This window comes from Lacerta agilis, chromosome 2 (genome assembly GCF_009819535.1).
Source record: "Lacerta agilis isolate rLacAgi1 chromosome 2, rLacAgi1.pri, whole genome shotgun sequence".
NCBI lineage: Eukaryota > Metazoa > Chordata > Lepidosauria > Squamata > Lacertidae > Lacerta > Lacerta agilis.
Genome location: NC_046313.1, coordinates 114,807,519 through 114,829,381, shown reverse-complemented (window position 1 = coordinate 114,829,381; position 21,863 = coordinate 114,807,519). Strand labels below are relative to the sequence as shown.

General features: G+C 49.0%; 1 protein-coding gene across 1 annotated transcript in view; it reads left to right on the top strand.

The window, feature by feature from the left end:
* Nucleotides 1-21,863, top strand: part of LOC117042529 — a 55,435-nt gene that overhangs the window by 6,275 nt on the left and 27,297 nt on the right. Inside the window, 4 exon segments of the mRNA XM_033142070.1 lie at nucleotides 5-1,365; nucleotides 17,059-17,220; nucleotides 19,765-19,873; nucleotides 19,988-20,802. Of these exon segments, the coding sequence (XP_032997961.1) occupies nucleotides 5-1,365; nucleotides 17,059-17,220; nucleotides 19,765-19,873; nucleotides 19,988-20,802 (2,447 nt within the window).

Below are 21,863 nucleotides of genomic sequence, written 5' to 3'. Positions count from 1 at the left end.
GCAGGTGATGGCTGGGAGGTCGGCACTCGGAATGAGGGAGACGCGCCCAGATTATTGTTGCAAAGAGCTGCCTGCGGACAGGAACTGAAAGAGCAGAGCAAGGAAACGGAAGGGGAACAGCAGCCGAGGGATATTTCCTCTGCTGCCGTGGGGGAAGCTTTCCATGATGTCCCAGTCCCAGAAAAAAGAGACAAAAGGAAAGAAGGCGGAGAGTGTCCGGTCTGCGGGGAAAGTTTCAGTTGCAAATCCAGCTTTAACACTCACTTGAAAACGCACAAAGAGGAGAAACCGTACAAATGCTTGGATTGCGGGAAGAGCTTCTCTCAGAGGAAAGGCCTTATCCGACACCAGAGAATCCACACCGGGGAGAAACCCTATACCTGTTTGGAGTGCGGGAAGAGCTTCCGCCAGAGCGCGGCCCTGATCACTCACCAGCGTATCCACACAGGGGAGAAGCCGTACACTTGCTTGGAGTGCGGGAAGAGCTTCTGTCAGAAGACGACGTTGGTGAGGCACCAGCGGATCCACACAGGGGAGAAGCCGTACGCCTGCTCGGAGTGCGGGAAGAGTTTCAGTCACAGGTCCCAGCTCACCTCCCACCTGAGAGTCCACACTGGGGAGAAGCCGTATAAATGCCTGGAATGTGGAAAGAGTTTCAGCCAGAACACAAACCTTACTTTACATCAGAGAACTCACACGGGGGAGAAGCCGTTTCGGTGCCTGGAGTGCGGAAGGAGCTTCAGTCACAGCTCGACCCTTATGGCGCACCAGAGAACCCACACAGGGGAGAAGCCCTTTACGTGCCTGGAGTGCGGCCAGAGCTTTGCTCAGAACGCCAGCCTTATCTTTCATCAGAGAACTCACACAGGGGAGAAGCCATACGCCTGCCCCGAGTGCGGGAAGAGATTCAGCACGAGCACCAGCCTCACCTCGCACCGGCGCATTCACACAGGGGAGAAGCCATACACCTGCTCCGAGTGCGGGAAGAGCTTTTGCACGAGCACAAACCTTGTTACACATCAGAGAATCCACACGGGGGAGAAGCCGTACAGGTGCTCGGAGTGCGGAGAAAACTTTCGTAAGAAAGCGCATCTCCTTCGACATCACATGACGCACACAGGGGAGAAGCCGTACAAATGCGCAGAGTGTGGGAAGAGCTTCAGCGAGAAAAGAAATCTCATTTCTCATCAAAGGATCCACTCTGAGTGTTGGAACGAGGATCCTGTAAGCAGTCGTTGGATTCCTCCCTCTGTAGGTCCAGGATATGTCCCCCTTTCCCAGGATCCCAGTACTTTCCAGAGCCCTCTCAGTCATAATTCCAGCCCAGGAGAAAGATTGGAGTGTTTTAGTTTTTTTCTAAATGAGTAGATGGCAGTTGGTCCAGCCTTGATTGGATGCAAATGATAGGCACAGATAGGTTAAAACGATAAAATAAAATAAAGTTTAAAGTAATGATAAAGGGAACAAAAGGGAATAGGTCTAAATAAAACAAGCATTACTTTAAACAAAAAGGTTATTGATAGAGCGACTTAACAATAACATGACTAATTAAAACAAAATAAAACAAAATAAAAAAATTCCTTGCAGTAGCACCTTAGAGACCAACTAAGTTTGTTCTTGATATAAACTTTCGTGTGCATGCACACTTCTTCAAATACTTCTTCAGATTCTTCAGATGCACACGAAAGCTCATACCAAGAACAGACTTACTGTATTTTTCGCTCCATAAGATGCACTTTTTTTCTCCTAAAAAGTAAGGGGAAATGTCTGTGCGTCTTATGGAGCGAATGCATTGTCCCTGGAGCCGAATTGCCTAGGGGCCAAAAGCAGATCGTGCTCTTTTTTTTACAAAGAGAGAAGGGGGGGGTTGAAAGGAAGCCGCTGAATAGCTGTTCAGCAAGTGATCGGGAGAGAGATAAGGCTCCCTTTCCAGCCCTGCCCCCTTGCCCAGGCCTCCATTGTTGAATGCAGAGGGAGGCTGTTTGTTTCCCCAGTGACATGTGACTGGCTGATTAGATTATCTGTCTGGAAACTGTAGAAAAGGTTCCCTTTCCTTTAGAAGCTGCAGAAATGTGAGTTCAACCCCATAAAAACGGGGCTTTTCCTCTTTGCTTTTCCCCCTTTGCAAAAGGAGCTTTGCTTTTCCCCCTTTGCAAAAAAAGCTGCAAAACTTTTAGCTGATCCTCAAAAAAATCAGGGCTTTTCCCTTTGCAAAAAAGCTGCAAAACTTTTAGTTGATCCGCAAAGGGGGTGTTGAAAAGAAGCTGCTGAGCAGCTGTTCAGCAAGTGATCGGTAGAGAGATAAGGCTCCCTTTCCAGCCATGCCCCCTTGCCCAGGCCTCCATTGTTGAATGCAGAGGGAGGCTGTTTGTTTCCCCAGCGACATGTGACTGGCTGATTAGATTATCTGTCTGGAAACTATAGAAATGGCTGTAGGACTAGAAGCTGCAGAACTGTGAGTTGAAACCCATAAAAACGGGGCTTTTCCTCTTTGAAAAAGAAGCTGCACCACTTTCAGCTGATCCTCAAAAGAACAGGGCTTTTCCCTTTGCAAAAAAAGCTGCACCACTTTCAGCTGATCCTCAGAACAGGGCTTTTCCCTTTGCAAAAAAAGCTGCACCACTTTCAGCTGATCCTCAGAACAGGGCTTTTCCCTTTGCAAAAAAAGCTGCACCACATTCAGCTGATCCTCAAAAAACAGGGCTTTTCCCTTTGCAAAAAAAGCTGCACCACTTTCAGCTGATCCTCAGAACAGGGCTTTTCCCTTTGCAAAAAAAGCTGCACCACTTTCAGCTGATCCTCAAAAAAACAGGGCTTTCCCCCTTTCCACCTCTAAAAACTAGGTGTGTCTTATGTTCAGGTGCATCTTATGGAGCAAAAAATACGGTAGTTGGTCTCTAAGGTGCTACTGGAAGGGATTTTTTAAATTTTGTTTTGACTACGGCAGACCAACACGGCCACCTACCTGTAACCATGACTAATCAAGTTTCTAGTTCTCATTGAGGCTTATGACTTTTATCAACATGACTGTGCACAGCTGCTATTGATGGTAAACTGGTAAACTGGTACAGCCAACTTTTGGCTGGTTCTGATCTGACCCGAAAATTCTCCACCCTGGGTTTAGGCTATTGTGCCCTGGGGGGGTCACTAACGCGACGGTTTGACTTCACCCCCAGAAGCGCACTCCATTGTCCCTCGAGACAGACGGATGCCAACAACCGCAGCTACTGAAAAACTTTGTCCCATGATGGTCGGTGCTGTTTGCTGTTTTGGAATAACAGTGTTTGTGATGATATCGGACCTTCCGTGGTGTTTTTTTTCTCTTTGTAACTGTCATTCAAATCATGTGTGTTTGGGAAAGGGACCGATCCACGCCACTCTAGAGCACCCTGTTCTAGAACTCTATAAAACCTACTCTTTATCTTTTCGGTATTAAATTAGCAGGCCAAGTGTAGCAATTTTATCCGCTAATGACACGAATATTTAGGGTAGTTGATGGGTGTTTTGAACAGTTTACTGTATTCAAGCTAGAGCATGTATTTTAATCTGATTTTTAAAAGAAAATAAAAACCGCAAGGACACTAGGGGAAGCATTTCCCTGGTGACAAGATATTGGTCTGTTGGTGAAGGATTACACGTAGGGGAGGCTGGCCTGTTAGGATGACTGCTAGCTAGCCTATCATGAGTGACCCAACAGGAAATCACACAAAACAAATCATAGAATCCTAGAGTTGGAAGAGACCGCAAGGGCCATCCAGTCCAACCCCCTGCCAAGCAGGAAACACCATCAAAGCATTCCTGACAGATGGCTGTCAAGCCTCCGCTTAAAGACCTCCAAAGAAGGAGACTCCACCACACTCCTTGGCAGCAAAATCCACTGTCGAACAGCTCTTACTGTCAGGAAGTTCTTCCTAATGTTTAGGTGGAATCTTCTTTCTTGTAGTTTGAATCCATTGCCCCGTGTCCGCTTCTCTGGAGCAGCAGAAAACAACCTTTCTCCCTCCTCCATATGACATCCTTTTATATATTTGAACATGGCTATCATATCACCCCTCAATAAAATAAAATAAAAAATTCTTTCCATTAGCACCTTAGAGACCAACTAAGTTTGTCCACAGGTTTTCCACACCTATCAGCTGATCACCCATTCCCACCACCCTTCTGAGTAATACCCCTCCCCACTCCCTCACTATATTTAAGGATCTGGTGACTTCTGTTTCAGTGTATCTGAAGAAGTGTGCATGCACACAAAAGCTCATACCTAGAACAGACTTAGTTGGTCTCTAAGGTGCTACTGGAAAGAATTTTCTATTTTGTTTCGACTATGGCAGACCAACAGATATGTTTCCGGTTTTCAGTCATTCGGCAGCTGTAAAAATTTGACTCCCAAGGCATTCGGGAGTCAAGGTATGATTGCACTAGTGGAATGTCTTCTCCAGGGAACTCCTCGGCGTTTGGACCTGAGCGACTGAAAACCATCGCAATGGTGACACAACTGGAGGTGTAATATGGATGGTGTTTTAATGTAACAGCTGTTTGAACGGTTTGACTTAAGTTCTATGCTTCTGTTTGGCGAAGTTTTGTCAGCGACGTTTTGAGCATTTTCTATCAAAAAGCCAGGTGTTGAATATATTGAAATGGAATAAAACAGGAAAAGCTCGTCTCTTTTAGAAGGGTTCAACGGGGTGCAAAAGGGGGGATTGAATTAGGTTCTGGTATTAACCCAAGAGTGGGACGTCTACTGCCTAATGCGGCCCCTGGGGGCTTTCTATCCGGTTCTTGGGACTCTCCTTTGGCCATACCCCCTTCCTAGACCTCACCCCTTCACCAGTCCTGTTCTTGACCTTCTCTGGGTCCTTTGTCTGCCTGGAAGATGTCACTGAACTGGAAGAATGCCTTTTGCTCGCCTGGAAGCTGGGTGGCTGTACAAACTTCTGGCTTCTGCATGGCTTGAAATGTCATCTTTTGCAGCGACACTTCCCAGCTTCTGGGAAGAAGAAGAAGAGTTCAGAGAAGTGTGACTAGCCCAAGGTCACCCAGCAGCTGCATGTGGAGGAGTGGAGACACGAACCTGGTTCCCCAGATTATGAGTCTACCGCTCTTAACCACTACACCACACTGGAAACCAAAGTCTTTGGGTTCTGGGGGGGGGAGTATGGTTGCAAAGCTAAAAATTAAATGTCATTTTTGTACAAGGTAAGAGTCACTTCTGTTGCTCAGTCCCCTGTGTGATTTGGCCCCGCAGGTGGCGTTGTGGTCCAAACCACAGAGCCTAGGGCGGTTGACGGGGGGGTGGGTGAGCTCCCATTGCTTGGTCCCAGCTCCTGCCAACCTAGAAGTTCGAAAGCATGCCAAAGTGCAAGTAGATGAATAGGTACCGCTCCGGCGGGAAGGTAAACGGTGTTTCTGTGTGCTGCTCTGGTTCGCCAGAAGCGGCTTAGTCAGGCTGGCCACATGACCCGGAAGCTGTACGCCGGCTCCCTCGGCCAGTAAAGCGAGATGAGCACCGCAACCCCAGAGCCATCCACAACTGGACCTAATAGTCAGGGGTCCCTTTACCTTTAAAAGGAGAGGTGTGGAAAGTGGAATACCCCAAGAACCAGAGCGTTTTTACTTCTTCAGGTTTGCCGATAACACAAAATTGTCCAGGATAGTTGAAAAGGGATGATGAAGAGCTCCGAAAAGACAGTGTGGAGAGGCAAGCAAATGGCAAATGGAATTCAATGTAAACTAGGGTAAATTGATGCACCGCAGGCATGGGAGCGCCTGGAATTCAGCCCCTAGGCTGAAAAATCTCCTTGAATTTATAGAATAAGAAACTACCTTTCCCCCCTCAGATGCCATGTCTGTTTGTGACATCACAAGCAGACCACAGATAGACAGGTCTGGGGAAACAGCCTCACAATTTGGACGCTGGTGGCGTGCCAGTTTACGGCGTATCGCGTCCGCCGGATTCACATTTTACCTTCCCACTTCCCAAGTTTTATCACTATACAAATATGGTCATAAGCCCCCATTAGACAAATTTATTGACACATAAGCAGAACATTTTTATTACAAGTTTGTCTTAATATAGAATATGTGCTGACGGAAAGCTGCCCTGCTTTTCATGCTCTGACCATTTTTCAAGCTCAAGCTACTTTAACCACCAATCACAGGTACATGCAACCTCTGTGCGTCTAGGTTAAGCGTTTTTAATCCAAAGTTCCTTAAAAAATGAAAAGGCAACAATCATTTCATTTCCTACAACCTTTATTTTACACCACTAAATTGAAAATAAATAAATAAATAATTTGGTGTTTGTTCTTTAGATCCATCCGTGTAGCTCCTTGGGAAGAGCACGAGACTCTTAATCTCAGGGCCGTCCTTCGAGCCCCATGTTGGACAAAAGTTTCCTGCAGGGGTTTGGACTCAAAGACCCTCGTGGCCCCTTCTAACTCTGCAATCCATGATTCTGCGATCCGACTGCATTGCTTTCAAGCGAAATCATTCTCGGCACACTCAAACACATTTCAAACACGTTCAAAGGTTTTCATTAAAAAAATAATCTTTATTAAATAATTTTTCAGCTGAAATGGTCGTATGATGTCAACAATCAAGCGTTAGAAACCACCCAAAATGGCATGAGATACAAAGTCCTTCTTCTTCGTGTTCGTGAGAGATTTGAATGGGAAAATCCTCTCCATTCCTGAATAATAAGGGGCAGTGGGGTGAGGGAGGCCGGGGGGCCACATCCACACCGTTTAAACGCCTATGAAGCTGCTTTAAACATTCATGACTTCGAACCCCAAAGAAACTGAGAGCTGTAGTTTGAAAAGGGTGCTGAGAGCTGTTAGGAGACCCCCTTGTTCCCCACCCAGAGCTCCAATTCCCAGAGTTCCTAACCCTAACCCTAACCTGACCTTTAACCTATAACCAGAACTACAATTCCCAGAGTTCCCTGGCAAAAAGGGAACCCAAACTCTAAACCTAACACCCTTAACCCAAACTACAATTCCCAGAGTTCCCTGGCAAGAAGGGAACCCAAACTCTAAACCTAAGACTAACCCTTAACCCTTAACCCAAACTACAATTCCCAGAGTTCCCTGGCAAGAAGGGAACCCAAACTCTAAACCTAACACCCTTAACCCAAACTACAATTCCCAGAGTTCCCTGGCAAGAAGGGAACCCAAACTCTAAACCTAACACTAACCCTTAACCCAAACTACAATTCCCAGAGTTCCCTGGCAAGAAGGGAACCCAAACTCTAAACCTAACACCCTTAACCCAAACTACAATTCCCAGAGTTCCCTGGCAAGAAGGGAACCCAAACTCTAAACCTAACACTAACCCTTAACCCTTAATCTAAACTACACTTCCCAGAGTTCCCTGGCAAGAAGGGAACCCTACCCCATACCCCTAGCCCTACCCACTACCCCCACTACCCCATCCCTACCCCCTACCACTAACGCTAGCCCTAGCCTAGCCCTAACCCTCGTAACAAGTCTCAGTCCCCTGAACAACCTACAGTTCCCAGAGTCCCCGAGGGGAAGCCATTCCTGTTTAAAGCGTCTTCATAGTACTTCCAATGGACGGTGCGCCTAATGTGGCCGAATGTTCCCTCCCTCTTTCTTTTCTTCTTCTCTCTCCCCACTGCCCCATCACTTGCAACGCAGCAGATGTCCGCCTGCAGTCTCCCTTCATGGCTCCTTCTCTCAGGCCTTGTCCATTGCTCGCTGCCAGTATTCCACGTTCATTTCTCCGATGGAAATAGGGACGTCCTGCAGTTCTCTTCAAAGCTGCCAATATTTCGCATTTATTTCTCCGACGGAAATAGGGACGTCCTGCAGTTCTCTTCAAAGCTGCCAATATTTCGCATTTATTTCTCCGATGGAAATAGGGACGTCCTGCGGTTCTCTTCGTGACTTTGAAGGCTGGATTCAGGGAAATCCTCACCGGATCAAGACATCCCTGTAAAGCAAAGGCAAACAGCTGAGTGGGATGGCCACCATCCGACAGCATCCCCCCAGGCTCCTCCTCTCTTTGGCTGCCTGTTAACAAACAAGGCTTCCAAACCAGTTTCCATCCATCCACTAGTCTGAATGCAAACTCTTCTGACAACCCCACCAGCTGCACCTCGCCAGCCCCATTGCCAGACATCAACTAGCTTCAGAGCTGAATATCAGCCCCCTTTGAGAAGCGATCCCACCAGCAAGTCAACTTTGTACTTGCCTCCTTCTCCTTGCTCCACAGCATCCCAGCACCGGGCAATTGCCTCCTTCCGCTTGCCAGCTTGCCACCATAGGGCAGGAGGCCGCCAGGGCTGAGTGCCACCGAGCTGCCCATGTCTCTCTGGGGAGGGCAACTGCCGAGGCTTGCCCCTTGGCCCACATTTATACCCCACTCAGCTGCCAAATGTTTTTGTGGCATCACAGTCAACCCAATGACAGTGGCAGCAGCTGGGGAGGCATCACCATCACCCCCTCAGCCCTCACAATGGGGGGCGCAGCTCAGCAGCCACAACACACACACCCCCAAGTTGTGCCAATATCTGTGAAGGCCACACTGGAAACCCAAGGGGGCAGGAGGGGGGCATTTTTCAGCCCACTGTTTGCATTTCCCTCCACACAACACTAGTCAGATGCACAAATGAACAGAGGAATGAAAGCAGGCCTTATCCTTGCACAGGAAGTTGCTCAAGGAATGACATGCAGAGGGAAAGTTAGCATCTCAGGGGGGAAAAACGCTTTTTCACTAATCAGTCAATCAATCAATCAATCAATCAATCATTGTATCTGACTAAAAGCCATTACAAATCCAGTTACAAAAGCACCTAACTACAATTCCCAGAGTTCCCTGGCAAGAAGGGAACCCTAACTCTAATCCTAACACTAACCCTTAACCCTTAACTTAAACTACACTTCCCAGAGTTCCCTGGCAAGAAGGGAACCCTACCCCATACCCCTAGCCCTACCCACTACCCCCACTACCCCATCCCTACCCCCTACCACTAACGCTAGCCCTAGCCTAGTCCTAACCCTCGTAACAAGTCTCAGTCCCCTGAACAACCTACAGTTCCCAGAGTCCCCGAGGGGAAGCCATTCCTGTTTAAAGCGTCTTCATAGTACTTCCAATGGACGGTGCGCCTAATGTGGCCGAATGTTCCCTCCCTCTTTCTTTTCTTCTTCTCTCTCCCCACTGCCCCATCACTTGCAACGCAGATGTCCGCCTGCAGTCTCCCTTCAAGGCTCCTTCTCTCGGGTCTGGCCACGGCCTTGTCCGTTGTTGGCTGCCATCCCCCCAGGCTCCTCCTCTCTTTGGCTGCCTGTTAACAAACAAGGCTTCCAAACCAGTTTCCATCCATCCACTAGTCTGAATGCAAACTCTTCTGACAACCTCACCAGCTGCAGCCTCACCAGCCCCATTGCCAGACATCAACTAGCTTCAGAGCTAAATATCAGCCCCCTTTGAGAAGCGATCCCACCAGCAAGTAAACTTTGTACTTGCCTCCTTCTCCTTGCTCCACAGCATCCCAGCACCGGGCAATTGCCTCCTTCCGCTTGCCAGCTTGCCACCACAGGGCAGGAGGCCGCCAGGGCTGAGTGCCACCAAGCTGCCCATGTCTCTCTGGGGAGGGCAACTGCCGAGGCTTGCCCCTTGGCCCACATTTATACCCCACTCAGCTGCCAAATGTTTTTGTGGCATCACAGTCAACCCAATGACAGTGGCAGCAGCTGGGGAGGCATCACCATCACCCCCTCAGCCCTCACAATGGGGGGCACAGCTCAGCAGCCACAACACACACACACACACAAGTTGTGCCAATATCTGTGAAGGCCACATTGGAAACCCAAGGGGGCAGGAGGGGGACATTTTTCAGCCCACTGTTTGCATTTCCCTCCACACAACACTAGTCAGATGCACAAATGAACAGAGGAATGAAAGCAGGCCTTATCTTTGCACAGGAAGTTGCTCAAGGAATGACATGCAGAGGGAAAGTTAGCATCTCAGGGGGGGAAAACGCTTTTTCACCAATCAGTCAATCAATCAATCAATCAATCAATCATTTATTGTATTTGACTAAAAGCCATTACAAATCCAGTTACAAAAGCACCAAACCCACTGTTATGTATTGAAGTTCTCACCTTGGCCACCAGGGGTGTGTGTATATAGTTTATTCTGCTGCGGTTTCCACTCAGGTCAGCTTATGCAAATGAAGGATTATAAACTGACACTCAGGGATTGGATAGCTGCAGAATATGGTTACTGTTGCATTGTAGCTGAGTTCTATATAAGCTGGTGGCTGAGGCCTCCAGCTCAGTTCTGTTCCAGCCTGCTAATAAACAAGAGCTGTTTGGAGATCGCTGTGTCGTCTGCTGTGTCCACCCACAACTTAACACTGGCGACGAGGATGGGATTATGGACATCAGAACACAGACAGCACACAGCCAGTCTCAGAGCAAGGGCAAATCACTGAGCGAAATCACTGAACAGAACCAACTCAGAGCTGCCCGTTCTGGCTAGAGCACTGTGTTCCGTCCATCGCCCACCACGTCGGCATCGGAATCATGGCTACACTAGTGCCTCTACCGCCGTTTGCCCCGGCCTCTGAATCCTGGGACTCATATCTCGCTCGGTTCGAATGCTACCTTCAGGCAAACGAGCTAACAGAAATATCAGAGGAGCGGAAGCGAGGCCTTTTCCTCAGCCTCTGCGGGCCCGAAGTGTTTGAGACGGCCAGAGTTTTAATCGCTCCACTCGCAGTTCACAGAGCACAGTGGGACACACTACAAGAGAAGCTACGCGGCCACTACGCGCCCAAGCCTTCCAAAATTGCGGCCCGCCATGCCTTTTACCACCGGAACCAGGCAGAGGGGGAGTCGATCAACGACTACGTCGCCGCCCTCCGAAAGGCCGCATTGACCTGCGAGTTCCGAGACTTAGACGATGCCATGATGGATCGGATCGTCTGCGGGGTCTGGGACAACCGTCTGCAACGGCGTCTCCTTGCCAAGCCAGACCTCACGCTGCAGAAGGCCATCGAGGAGGCTGCGGCATCAGAAGCGGCTGAACTCTCCGCCCAAGAGATCCGCAAGGCCAGCAGCCCACGTCCTACAAAAAAGCCAATCGCTGTACACCATGAAGAGGCTAGCAGCGACGAGGCATCAACCAGCGAAGACGATGACGTGCACCAGACGAAGCGGGAACGCGGGAAGTTCAAACATAAGTCCAAGGGCCAATCAGAATGCGCCGGCTGTGGCGGCAACCACCCCCGCGTCAAATGCCGATTCAGAGACGCCATCTGCCGGCAGTGTTCCAGAAGGGGTCACATCGCCAAGGTCTGCCGATCTACGCCATCAAGCACAGCCTCTTCACCACCTCGCGAGTCCAAGTCGTCAACCCGGTCCACAAACAGTAACTGTTTCGCTCTCACCAACTGTTGCTGCTCATCCGGAACCACGATTGGACAAACCGACTCGCCTACGCGACACAAACTACACATCACGGTGCTCATCGAAGGAGCTCCGTGTGACATGGAGATCGACACCGGGTCAGCCCTGTCCGTTGTGTCCTGGAGCACTATCAAAAGACTTGTGCCCAGGCTTTCTAAGAGGCAGCTTGACCGACATCGTGTACACCTGAGGGACTACCAGGGAAACGACATCCCCGTGACAGGCGTCGGCCAGTTCCAGGTCAAGTTCAAAAATTTCTCGGGCCCACTCCAACTCGTGGTAGTTGAAGACCCGCGGCCCAGCCTCCTAGGGCTAGAATGGTTTGGCGCCCTCGGCCTGGAAGTCACCGGCATCAACTGCATCTCCAACGCGGAAGTGGAAAAGTTAACTAAAGAATTTGCCGAGGTTTTCGATGGCACCTTGGGCCAATATACAGGCACACCCATCTCCTTTAGCCTTGATCTGCAAGTAGCTCCAATCAAGCTAAAGCCACGCCGGGTTCCGTTCGCCCTCAAGGCTAAGGTGGACGAACAACTGGACAAATTAATCGCGCAAGGGGTTTTGGAGCCGGTCGACCATGCCAAGTGGGAAACGCCTATCGTCACACCTGTCAAGCCGGATGGGTCGGTGAGGATATGCGCAGACTACAAGTGCACGATCAACAAGGCGCTTCAGCAGCACGCTTATCCAGTTCCCGTCGTCCAACACCTGCTGCATTCTTTGGGCGAAGGCAAGGTCTTTGCTAAGCTGGACCTTGCCCAAGCCTATCAACAACTGCCTGTTGACGACGCCACCGCTGAAGCTCAGACGATCGTCACCCACCGAGGAGCGTTCCGATGCCGCCGACTACAGTTCGGGGTGAGCGTGGCTCCCGGCATCTTTCAAAGCCTCATGGAGCGCCTCCTGCAGGGGCTGCCAGGCGTGGTACCATATTTCGATGATGTACTGGTATCCGCAGACTCAAATCAGCAGCTGTTCGAGCGCCTCCGTGCCGTGCTGACCAGGTTCCAGGAGGCCGGACTCAAGGTGAAGAAAGAAAAGTGTCTGATTGCCGTTCCACAGGTGGAGTTCCTGGGCTACCTCATCAACGCCTCTGGCCTTCACCCTACGGCATCCAAAATCCGGGCCATCCAGGAGGCCCCGATTCCAAAGAACAAGACTGAGTTGCAGGCGTTTCCTGGGGCTGCTGAACTTCTACAATATGTTCCTGCCCCACAAGGCAACGCTAGCTGAGCCTCTCCACCGCCTGCTCAGCACGAAGGCACCATGGTCCTGGGGTCATCGGGAGACAGCGGCCTTCAACGCGGTCAAGTCCCTTCTCTCCTCAGACAGTGTGCTGGTACAGTACAGTGAAGCCAGGCCACTGGTCCTCGCCTGTGACGCCTCGCCCTTTGGCATCGGTGCAGTCCTCAGTCACCGGTTCCCGGATGGGAGGGAAGCACCACTTGCTTACTTCTCTCGGACGCTGTCTCCGGCGGAACGGAATTACAGCCAGCTCGACAAGGAGGCACTGGCGCTTGTGGCTGGAGTGAAGAGGTTCCACGAATATCTCTACGGGAGAACCTTTGACCTCATCACTGACCACAAGCCGCTCCTGGGCCTCCTTGCAGGGGACAGACCAACTCCGCCGATCCTCTCGCCACGCATGCTGCGATGGACTGTTTTTCTGGCAGCATACAACTATCGGCTCATTCATCGCCCGGGAAAATCGCTGGGCCATGCTGATGCCCTCAGTCGTTGCCCTCTTCCGGCGCTTGTGGAAGATCCGGCTCCTGCTTCATCGGTACTCCTGCTTGAGGACCTTCCAGCTGCACCAGTGTCGGCTGCCGATGTGGCCTCCGCATCTTCCCAGGACCGCACCATCAGACGTGTGCTCAACTGGGTGTGGAGGGGGTGGCCAGAAGGGCCATTCACAACTGAGTTCCAGCCGTTTGCAACCAGACAGCATGAGCTCTCGGCTCATCGCGGCTGCCTACTGTGGGGAGACCGAGTCGTGGTTCCCCAAAGACTCCGCCAACGCGTCCTTGAGGCTCTGCACATCGGCCACCCAGGGATCGTTAAAATGAAGGCGTTGGCTCGGTGTTACGTCTGGTGGCCTAACATGGACGATGCCATCACCTCCTGGGTTGCCTCCTGTCAAGCGTGTCAAGAATCGAGACCTGCACCACCGGCAGCTAAGGGCAACACCTGGGAGACGCCAAAGGCACCCTGGTCGAGAGTGCACATTGACCTTGCTGGCCCTTTTCATGGCCGGACCTTTATGGTAGTGGTGGACGCTTATTCGAAATGGCTGGAGGTGGCTCTGATGCCCTCCACCACTACCGAAGCCATAGTCCGGGTGCTGCGGGGCCTATTTGCAACGCATGGATGTCCTGATGTACTCGTCTCCGACAACGGGCCACAGTTCACATCAGGCGCTTTTGAAAGGTACCTCTTGGGGCTAGGCATCCGCCACGCCCTAACAGCTCCATTCCACCCGGCCAGCAACGGACAGGCAGAAAGAATGGTGCGCTCAGCGAAAGAGGCACTGGCACGCCTGGACCAGAAGGACTGGCATGAGCGAGTTACGGAATACTTGCTCGTGCAACACATTACCCCACATGCAGCCACAGGGCGGAGTCCAGCTGAACTGCTTATGGGCCGTCGCCTCAGATCTCCGCTCGACCGGTTGCATCCTGACTTCGGGGTAGCCGAGCCCCCGGGCGGTGCTAACGCACCAAGGTCTTTCATTCCCGGGAATAAGGTTTTTGCCAGAAACTATGTGGGTGACATTCCTTGGGTGCCGGCCACGATAGTGGGAGTCACTGGGCCCCGCTCATATCAGGTGGCACTTGAGGACGGGGGTTTGTGGCGCCGGCACATAGACCAACTGAGGCGCCGGGTTGGGACTTTGGACGATACCGCAGCACCCTCAACGGCAGCCTCAGCTCTAGAACCGACACCAATGGAAGGCGAGGCTCCATCTACACCCCCTTCACAAACTGCGGACATGGAGCCAAGCCGAGCCACTGCAGGAGTTTTGCCTGAGACGCCGACCACTGCCTTGCCTGAGTGTCCACCAAGTCCGATCGTGACAGGCCCTCCAACAGCAGCAGAGCCGGAGACCTCAGGCCCAACGACACCAGTGGTAGCACAGCAGTCGCAACGGGACTCGGGCAGCCAACCGGGCTCTGATACTGGCCCACGGCGGTCAGGTAGGGTTCCCAAACGCCCAGCGTATCTAAAAGACTATGTTACACACAATTTGCACACATAATGCTGCATCGTAATTGAACTGTTATGCTATGTGCCTTAATGAATATTGCTGTATATAATGGAACCACTATGCTTGTAACCTAACGCCTTATCTTGGTGGGGAGGGGTGTTATGTATTGAAGTTCTCACCTTGGCCACCAGGGGTGTGTGTATATAGTTTATTCTGCTGCGGTTTCCACTCAGGTCAGCTTATGCAAATGAAGGATTATAAACTGACACTCAGGGATTGGATAGCTGCAGAATATGGTTACTGTTGCATTGTAGCTGAGTTCTATATAAGCTGGTGGCTGAGGCCTCCAGCTCAGTTCTGTTCCAGCCTGCTAATAAACAAGAGCTGTTTGGAGATCGCTGTGTCGTCTGCTGTGTCCACCCACAACTTAACACCCACACTATAGTTGGGGTCACACGTGCAAAACTCTGCCCGAGGTGCCCACCCCTTCAGCAAGAACGTGAGACGAGGCTACTAACTGCTATGTTTATGGAGATTGGGGTGTGTGTGTGTGTGTGTGTGTTAATGACAGAACCAGCCAACCTAATTGCGCACACACGCTAAAACTGAGAAATGAAACAACAGGTTAACTCATGCCATATGCATCCCGTGGAATGGACCCTCCTAAGGTCAAATGTGCGCCACAGCCAGGCCCATAGCCATGGCGGAAGCTGAATGCGGTGGCAGCAAATGAAGCCATGCGGCTGCCCCCCCCCCCCAGGAATGGAGCGTCCCTCCCCAAGTGCAGACCAGACAAAAAGTCCCTGGGATGCCCGCTGCCCAATTCAGCCACACACACACACACACACACACCGCCATGAAGAAGGCTGCTGAGCTGCCTAGTTCCGGGGCTCCCGCAGGCCCCTTGGGCCTAAAGAAAAGCCTTGAATCCTATGGACGCTCTCCTACTTCTGTAGGACCTGTAGACCTGAACCTGTAAGAGGGAAAAACCAAAAGGGGTGTGGCTGGGCAGCTCTGCTGCTATTTTACCTAGCCCTTGACCCCACGCCCGGCCACTGTCCTTTGTCCACCCCCCCAAGGAATGGAGTGTCCCCCCCCCCAGTGCAGACCAGACAAAAAGTCCTTGGGATGCCCTCTCCTCCAGCACCATAATTCAAAAGCATCAATTCTTCGGCGATCAGCCTTCTTTATGGTCCAGCTCTCACTTCCGTACATCACTACTGGGAAAGCCATAGCTTCCTTTGTCGGCAAGGTGATGTCTCTGCTTTTTAAGATGCTGTCTAGGTTTGTCATTGCTTTCCTCCCAAGAGGGGTTTACAGTTGCCTTTAACTGAGAGCGTCTCTTCTTTCCAGGCAAACGGGGCGGGGCGAAGCCTGCAGCCTTGCAGAGCAAGCATAAAACACTGAAATAAATATAATTAAGAACTCTGGCCGGAAGTTTCAACCAAAAAGATGCGTTTACTCGTAAGTAAATACCTTTCTATCAATCAATCTTTGTGCCTCGATTAAGGGGGGTAATAGCTTTATCCTTCTCATTTATTGCTGTAAATATCTCTTCCACTGTTTCTTCGTGCAAAGAGTTGAAGAGTTTTTTTTGGAGGAGATATGGGCTGTTTTTGAGGCAGCAGATAATTGTCTAAATTACTCTGTTTGAGACCTGGAGACCCAGTGTCAGTTTCCATATCAGGACATCTGGGTCTTTTAGTTCCTCTCATTAGTAAGTAAATACAAATATAGTATCAATCCTGTTAAGAATTACAGTCTTAAATGAAGAAATAGTTTCACATTGAAAAAAATCCCTAGAAAGTCTTTTAGAGGTTGATGTAAGGGCTTCCACGATACGTGTCTGATGTATAATGAGACAACTGGAGACCAGGACAGGGCCCCGTTTCGGCGTAGACGCCTTCCTCAGCTCGTTTTTTGTTTTTTTTGAGAGAGAGAGAAGTGTATAAAATATATATGGTTTCTATTTCTTTGATTCTTGAGAAAATGTAGCATCTTAGAGAAATCTGAAAATCTGAAATCTGAAGAAATCTGAAGATCTGGGTATCTGAAGAAGTGTGCATGCACACGAAAGCTCATACCAGGAACAAACTCAGTTGGTCTCTAAGGTGCTACTAGAAAGAATTTTCGATTTTGTTTTGATATTAGAGAAAGTTTTCCTGTGTTTTCTATGCATTTCAGGGATTTTTCCATGTGAAACTATTTCTTCATTTAAGACTAATTCTTAACAGGATTGATACTATATTTGTATTTACTTACGAGTAAACACATCTTTTTGGTTGAAACTTCCGGCCAGAGTTCTGAATTCTATTTATTGCAGAGCAAGCAAGCAAGCAAGCAAACAAGGCAGCCAGCAGCCGTCGCCTTTCTTCTCTCTTTGCACGGAAGGGTTAAGCAGACCGAGGTTGCCTTTCCCAGAGCGGACGGGGAAAGCCATCGGGAGACCCGGGGGAGGCCATCATTTCCTCTTCCTCGCCTTTTGTGGCGGAGCAGCTGCGGCGGGAGGAGGCGACGCGTCCGGGCAGCTCGGCCTCCCGCGCGCCCTTTTGCAACCAGGCGCCCCTGCGCTCGCAGGAGCAGGTAAAGCAGCTCCTTGCATCGCACCTTGCAGGAAAAAAGGGGGGGTGAAGCAGGCTGGGTGCAGCCCCCAGTGCGCATGAGTGGCTGGGGTGGGCGGGGAGGGGGGAACAAAGGCTCGGTGGGGGGCGGCTGCGGCTGAGCACCTGGCTTTGGAGAATTGAGAGGGACCCCCAAAGGTCCTCTAGTCCAACCCCCTGCAATGCAGGAATCTCAGCTAAGGCATCCAGGACAGGTGGCCATCCAACTGTGGGTGCCCACCCCTACCCACCCCCCTCACGCCCGCCCAGCAACCCAATCTTGGGGTGAAATGTATCTGTGTGGGCAAAAGCACAAGACTCTTAGTCTCAGGGTCGGGGGTTCGAGCCCCACTATTCTCAGGTATCTTTTTTTTTGTCCAAAGCGAAATGTTACTCTAGGTAAAATGAAACAAAAATAAAAAAAAATTAAAGAAACAGGGATCTCAATTTGTATTGTATTATTTTATGTACTGTGGCTTGCCGTTGTTTTATTGATTAGTTTAGAAATTGTTTATTGTAAATGTTGAGTGGATTTCTGTTTAACTTTTATATGTTGATATTATTTTGTATTACTCTAATAATTGTTGAATGTTACTTTTTGATGTAGGTTGCTTATTTTAAAGTTTTGTTTTATCATCACATTTTTGTATTGCATTAGATGGTTATAAGATGTACATTTTTTTGTTTCTTCTGCTTGTAAACCGCCTTGAGTATCGTAAGACAGAAAGGCGGTATACAAATAAAAAATTATTATTATTATTATTATTATTATTATTATTATGAAAACATAGATTGAGAGAATAATAAAAGGAAATGGAAGAGAAATAGAGAGAGGAGGGGAAATACAGGCAAAACTCGAAAAATTAGAATATCGTGGAAAAGTTCATTTATGTAAGCAATTGTTTTCATTAGCTACTGGAGTTTAATATATGAGATAGACTCATGACATGCAAAGTGAAATATGTCAAGGCTTTATTTGTTATAATTGTGATGATTATGGCACACAGCTGATGAAAACCCCAAAGTTGAGATTGTTAATTTGGGGTTCTCAGCTGTACGCCATAATCATCACAATGATAACAAGCAAAGGCTTGACTTATCTCGCTTTGCATGTCATGAGTCTATCTCATATATTAGTTTCACCTGCGAAGTTGAATTACTGAAACAAATGAACCTTTCCACGATATTCCAATTTTTCAAGTTTCACCTGTAGATAAAGAGCTGGGAGGGGATTAAAAGAAAGGGGGGGGATTTAAGAACTTGCCATTCTTTGTCTGTCAGCTATACTGTATAAAAACATTATTCTGTACTCCAAAATAACATCCAGCACAGCTACTTTCTATAAATCAACATTACCTTCACACTTCAAACACAAATGTCATTATTTCGTTATCTTTTTCACTCAGAAAGTCTTATGAGAGGCTTCCTTTTTTAGTTTCATCATTTTCATTGGTTTTACAAACATACAGTATATTATACATATTATTACTTCATATCCAATCTAATACCTTGGCCTTTATAGCCATGACTTCTCTCAATCCTTCCTTCTGGTTTTGAAATTATTTCTCTTTTTGTTTTTATACCTCTCAAATCTATCATTGCTTTAATATTCATATTTAACATCATTATTACTTATTTCATTCTACAACAATATTTCTTCTAAAACTACAAAGCCTCTTGTAATCCTTTTAACGTATTTAATTGAGTTTTTTCTTTCAAATAATTTGTAAATTTGGTCCAGTCTCTTATGAATTTTTGGTCTCGCTGTTCCCGAAGTCTTCCTGTCATCTTATCTAACTCTGCGTACTCCATTAATTTCGTTATCCATTCCTCTTTTGTCGGTAGTAGGTCTTGCTTCCATTTTTGTGCCACTAGGATTCTGGCTGCAGTCACTACATATTGGAATTTTTTAAAATCTTCTTTCTTAATTTCTGTACCCATAATGCCTAATAAAAAAGCCTCTGGTTTTTTAGCGAAATTATACTTTAGCATTTTCCTCAATTCATTATATATTTCATCCCAAAACAATTTTACCTTTTTACATTCCCACCACATGTGATAGAAAGAACCAATATTTTCTTTACACTTCCAACACTTATTATTACCTTTATGCATTTTTGCCAATTTAGCTGGAGTGTTATACCACCTATACATCATCTTATAGGCATTTTCCTTTAGAGCATTACATGACGTAAATTTCATTCCCTCATTCCACATTCTTTCATCATAATATTATAACCTAGATCTCTTTCGTTATCTTTTTCACCCAGAAAGTCTTATGAGAGGTCTCAAATCTTTAGTAAATGTTAACCACAACTTTTCTCTGATCAAACATGTCAATTTCTCCATCTCGAATAATTTTAAGTAACTGTTCCTCCATTGTTGGTAACGACAAGTCTTTCCATCTTTGTGCACGTGAAAGTCTCGCCGCCATAATAATAACTTGGCTGCTGTTATCATATATCTTTCCAATTCTTCACTTTCTCATATCTCTGCATCTTCCCCCCCCCTTTTCTTCACCTCCCAGGAAAAGTCTCACCCCCACAACTCCAGCGGTGAAGCAGCTGTGTTGCCTAAACATGCCAAGCATCTCGTTGGAGCAGCCAGAGAATGGGTGGATAATTCAAGCCGCGTCCGTCTGTCCTGCATATTTCCGTTGCGTTGCATGCTCTCGTTTCGTATTTGCGTTCTGGCATCCCTGATCAAGTCCAAGACCGCGAGAGTCTGACCAAGGCGGCCGCCTGTTCCAGAATTCATCATGAGACACAAAATGGTCCCTGAGAAAGGACAAACTCAGAACACGGACTTCCGGGACAGGGTCCCGATGGAGCAGGAGGTGCCCGGAAGTGGGAAACAGCTGGAGGAAAAGCTGCGCCAAACTGGCCCCGAGCCTGGCGAGGCGTCGGAGGGAGCCACCCGAGCGTCTCCCGAACTCGAGGCCGGGAATGACCGAGGCCCCACGAAGAAGGAAATCCCGGAGAAGATGACGAACGAGCCGGGAGAGAGGCGATTGAAATACCTGGACCCTCGGGCCGCCTCCAAGTCCCGCAACGCAGGGTGGGGGGACCCCGAGCGACTGGAATCTGAGCGACTGGAATCTGAGCCGTGGGAGAACTCCAAGTCTTGCTTGGCCTCCTTGGAAGGAGCGGCTGAGGCCTACCGGAAGTTCAGAGGCCTGCCGGATCTCAGGAGGGAAAGCCATGGGGATTGCAGGACCCCCAAGATGGAGGATGAGAGGAAGGCGAGGGAGGATCTCCTGAGAGAAGATTTGGTCGCTATGGACGTGCAGAGGACTCTGTTCCGGGAGTTCCGCTACCAGGAGGCCGAAGGTCCCCGCGAGGCCTGTAGTCGCCTCTGGTATCTCTGCCACCGGTGGCTGAAGCCGGAGAGGCACTCCAAGGAGCAGATCCTGGAGCTGGTGATCCTGGAGCAGTTCCTAGCCATCCTTCCCTCAGAGCTGCAGAGCTGGGTCAAGGCTAGTTGCCCCCAGACGTGTGACCAGGCAGTGGCCCTGGCAGAGGACTTTGTGCCCAGGCAGCAAGAAAATAGGCGCCTGGAGCGGGAGGTGAGAGCGCTTTCTTGAAGCGGTCCCAGGAGACCACTTCCATTTCATGCTTTTTTGTGTGTGTGAAACAGAAGTCAAGCGGCCAATCTGCATAACAGCCGGTCTTGGAGAATGTGCACAAAACCCAAAGAGGACATTGGGCGCGACTCTTGGCCAGCGTACATAATCTCCAACAGGCCTTGGAGAACGTGCAAACGTCAGCGTGATTTGGTACATTCTCCAGTCATTGTGCACAATCTCCAACACGGCTTGAGAATGTGCATTAATTCACAACTGCGTTTTGTACGTTCTCTGGCTGATCTGTCTTGATATCAGGCAGGCTGCCTTCCTTGGACTCTTTTCAACACCTGCTCAACACAGTTTTGTTTAGCCAAACCTGCCCAAATTTATAGAATAGCTCAGGCATGTCCAACAGGTACTGGTAGATCACTGGATGTCTGTGGTAGATCACTGGTAGATCAGTGGCTCCCCCAAAGAAGCTAAAAAACTTTCGATCCCCTAAAAAAAAACTCAACATTTCTGCCCTCCTCCCCTAAAATGACCCGACCCACCAAAAACAGGGGTTCCCTTCCTGACACAAGCTCAATGTCGCCTTCCTCCTCCCTAAAGAAGCTCAACAACTTGTACGTGAACCCCAAAAAACAGGGGGCTTACCTTCCTAAAAAAAAAAAAAAAAAAGCTCAACAACTTTGACCTGAACCTCCCAAAAGGGGGTAGATCACTGCCAGTTTTTAACTCTGTGAGTAGATCGCAGTCTCTTGGAAGTTGGCCACCCCTGTTGATGAGAGTTTTAATCTGTTTTTAGGCTGATGTTATTTTGACTTTTCGAAAGCCTTAAATAATTGCTATTATTCCTTATCCTCTTTTTCAATGCATTTCACTGACTTTTTAAAATAACATGGAATGACAACACACCCCAAACCAACATTGCCCCCTTCTGGAGAGCCAGTGTGGTGTAGTGGTTAAGAGCGGTAGACTCGTAATCCGGTGAACCGGGTTCGCGTCTCCACTCCTCCACATGCAGCTGCTGGGTGACCTTGGGCTAGTCACACTTCTCTGAA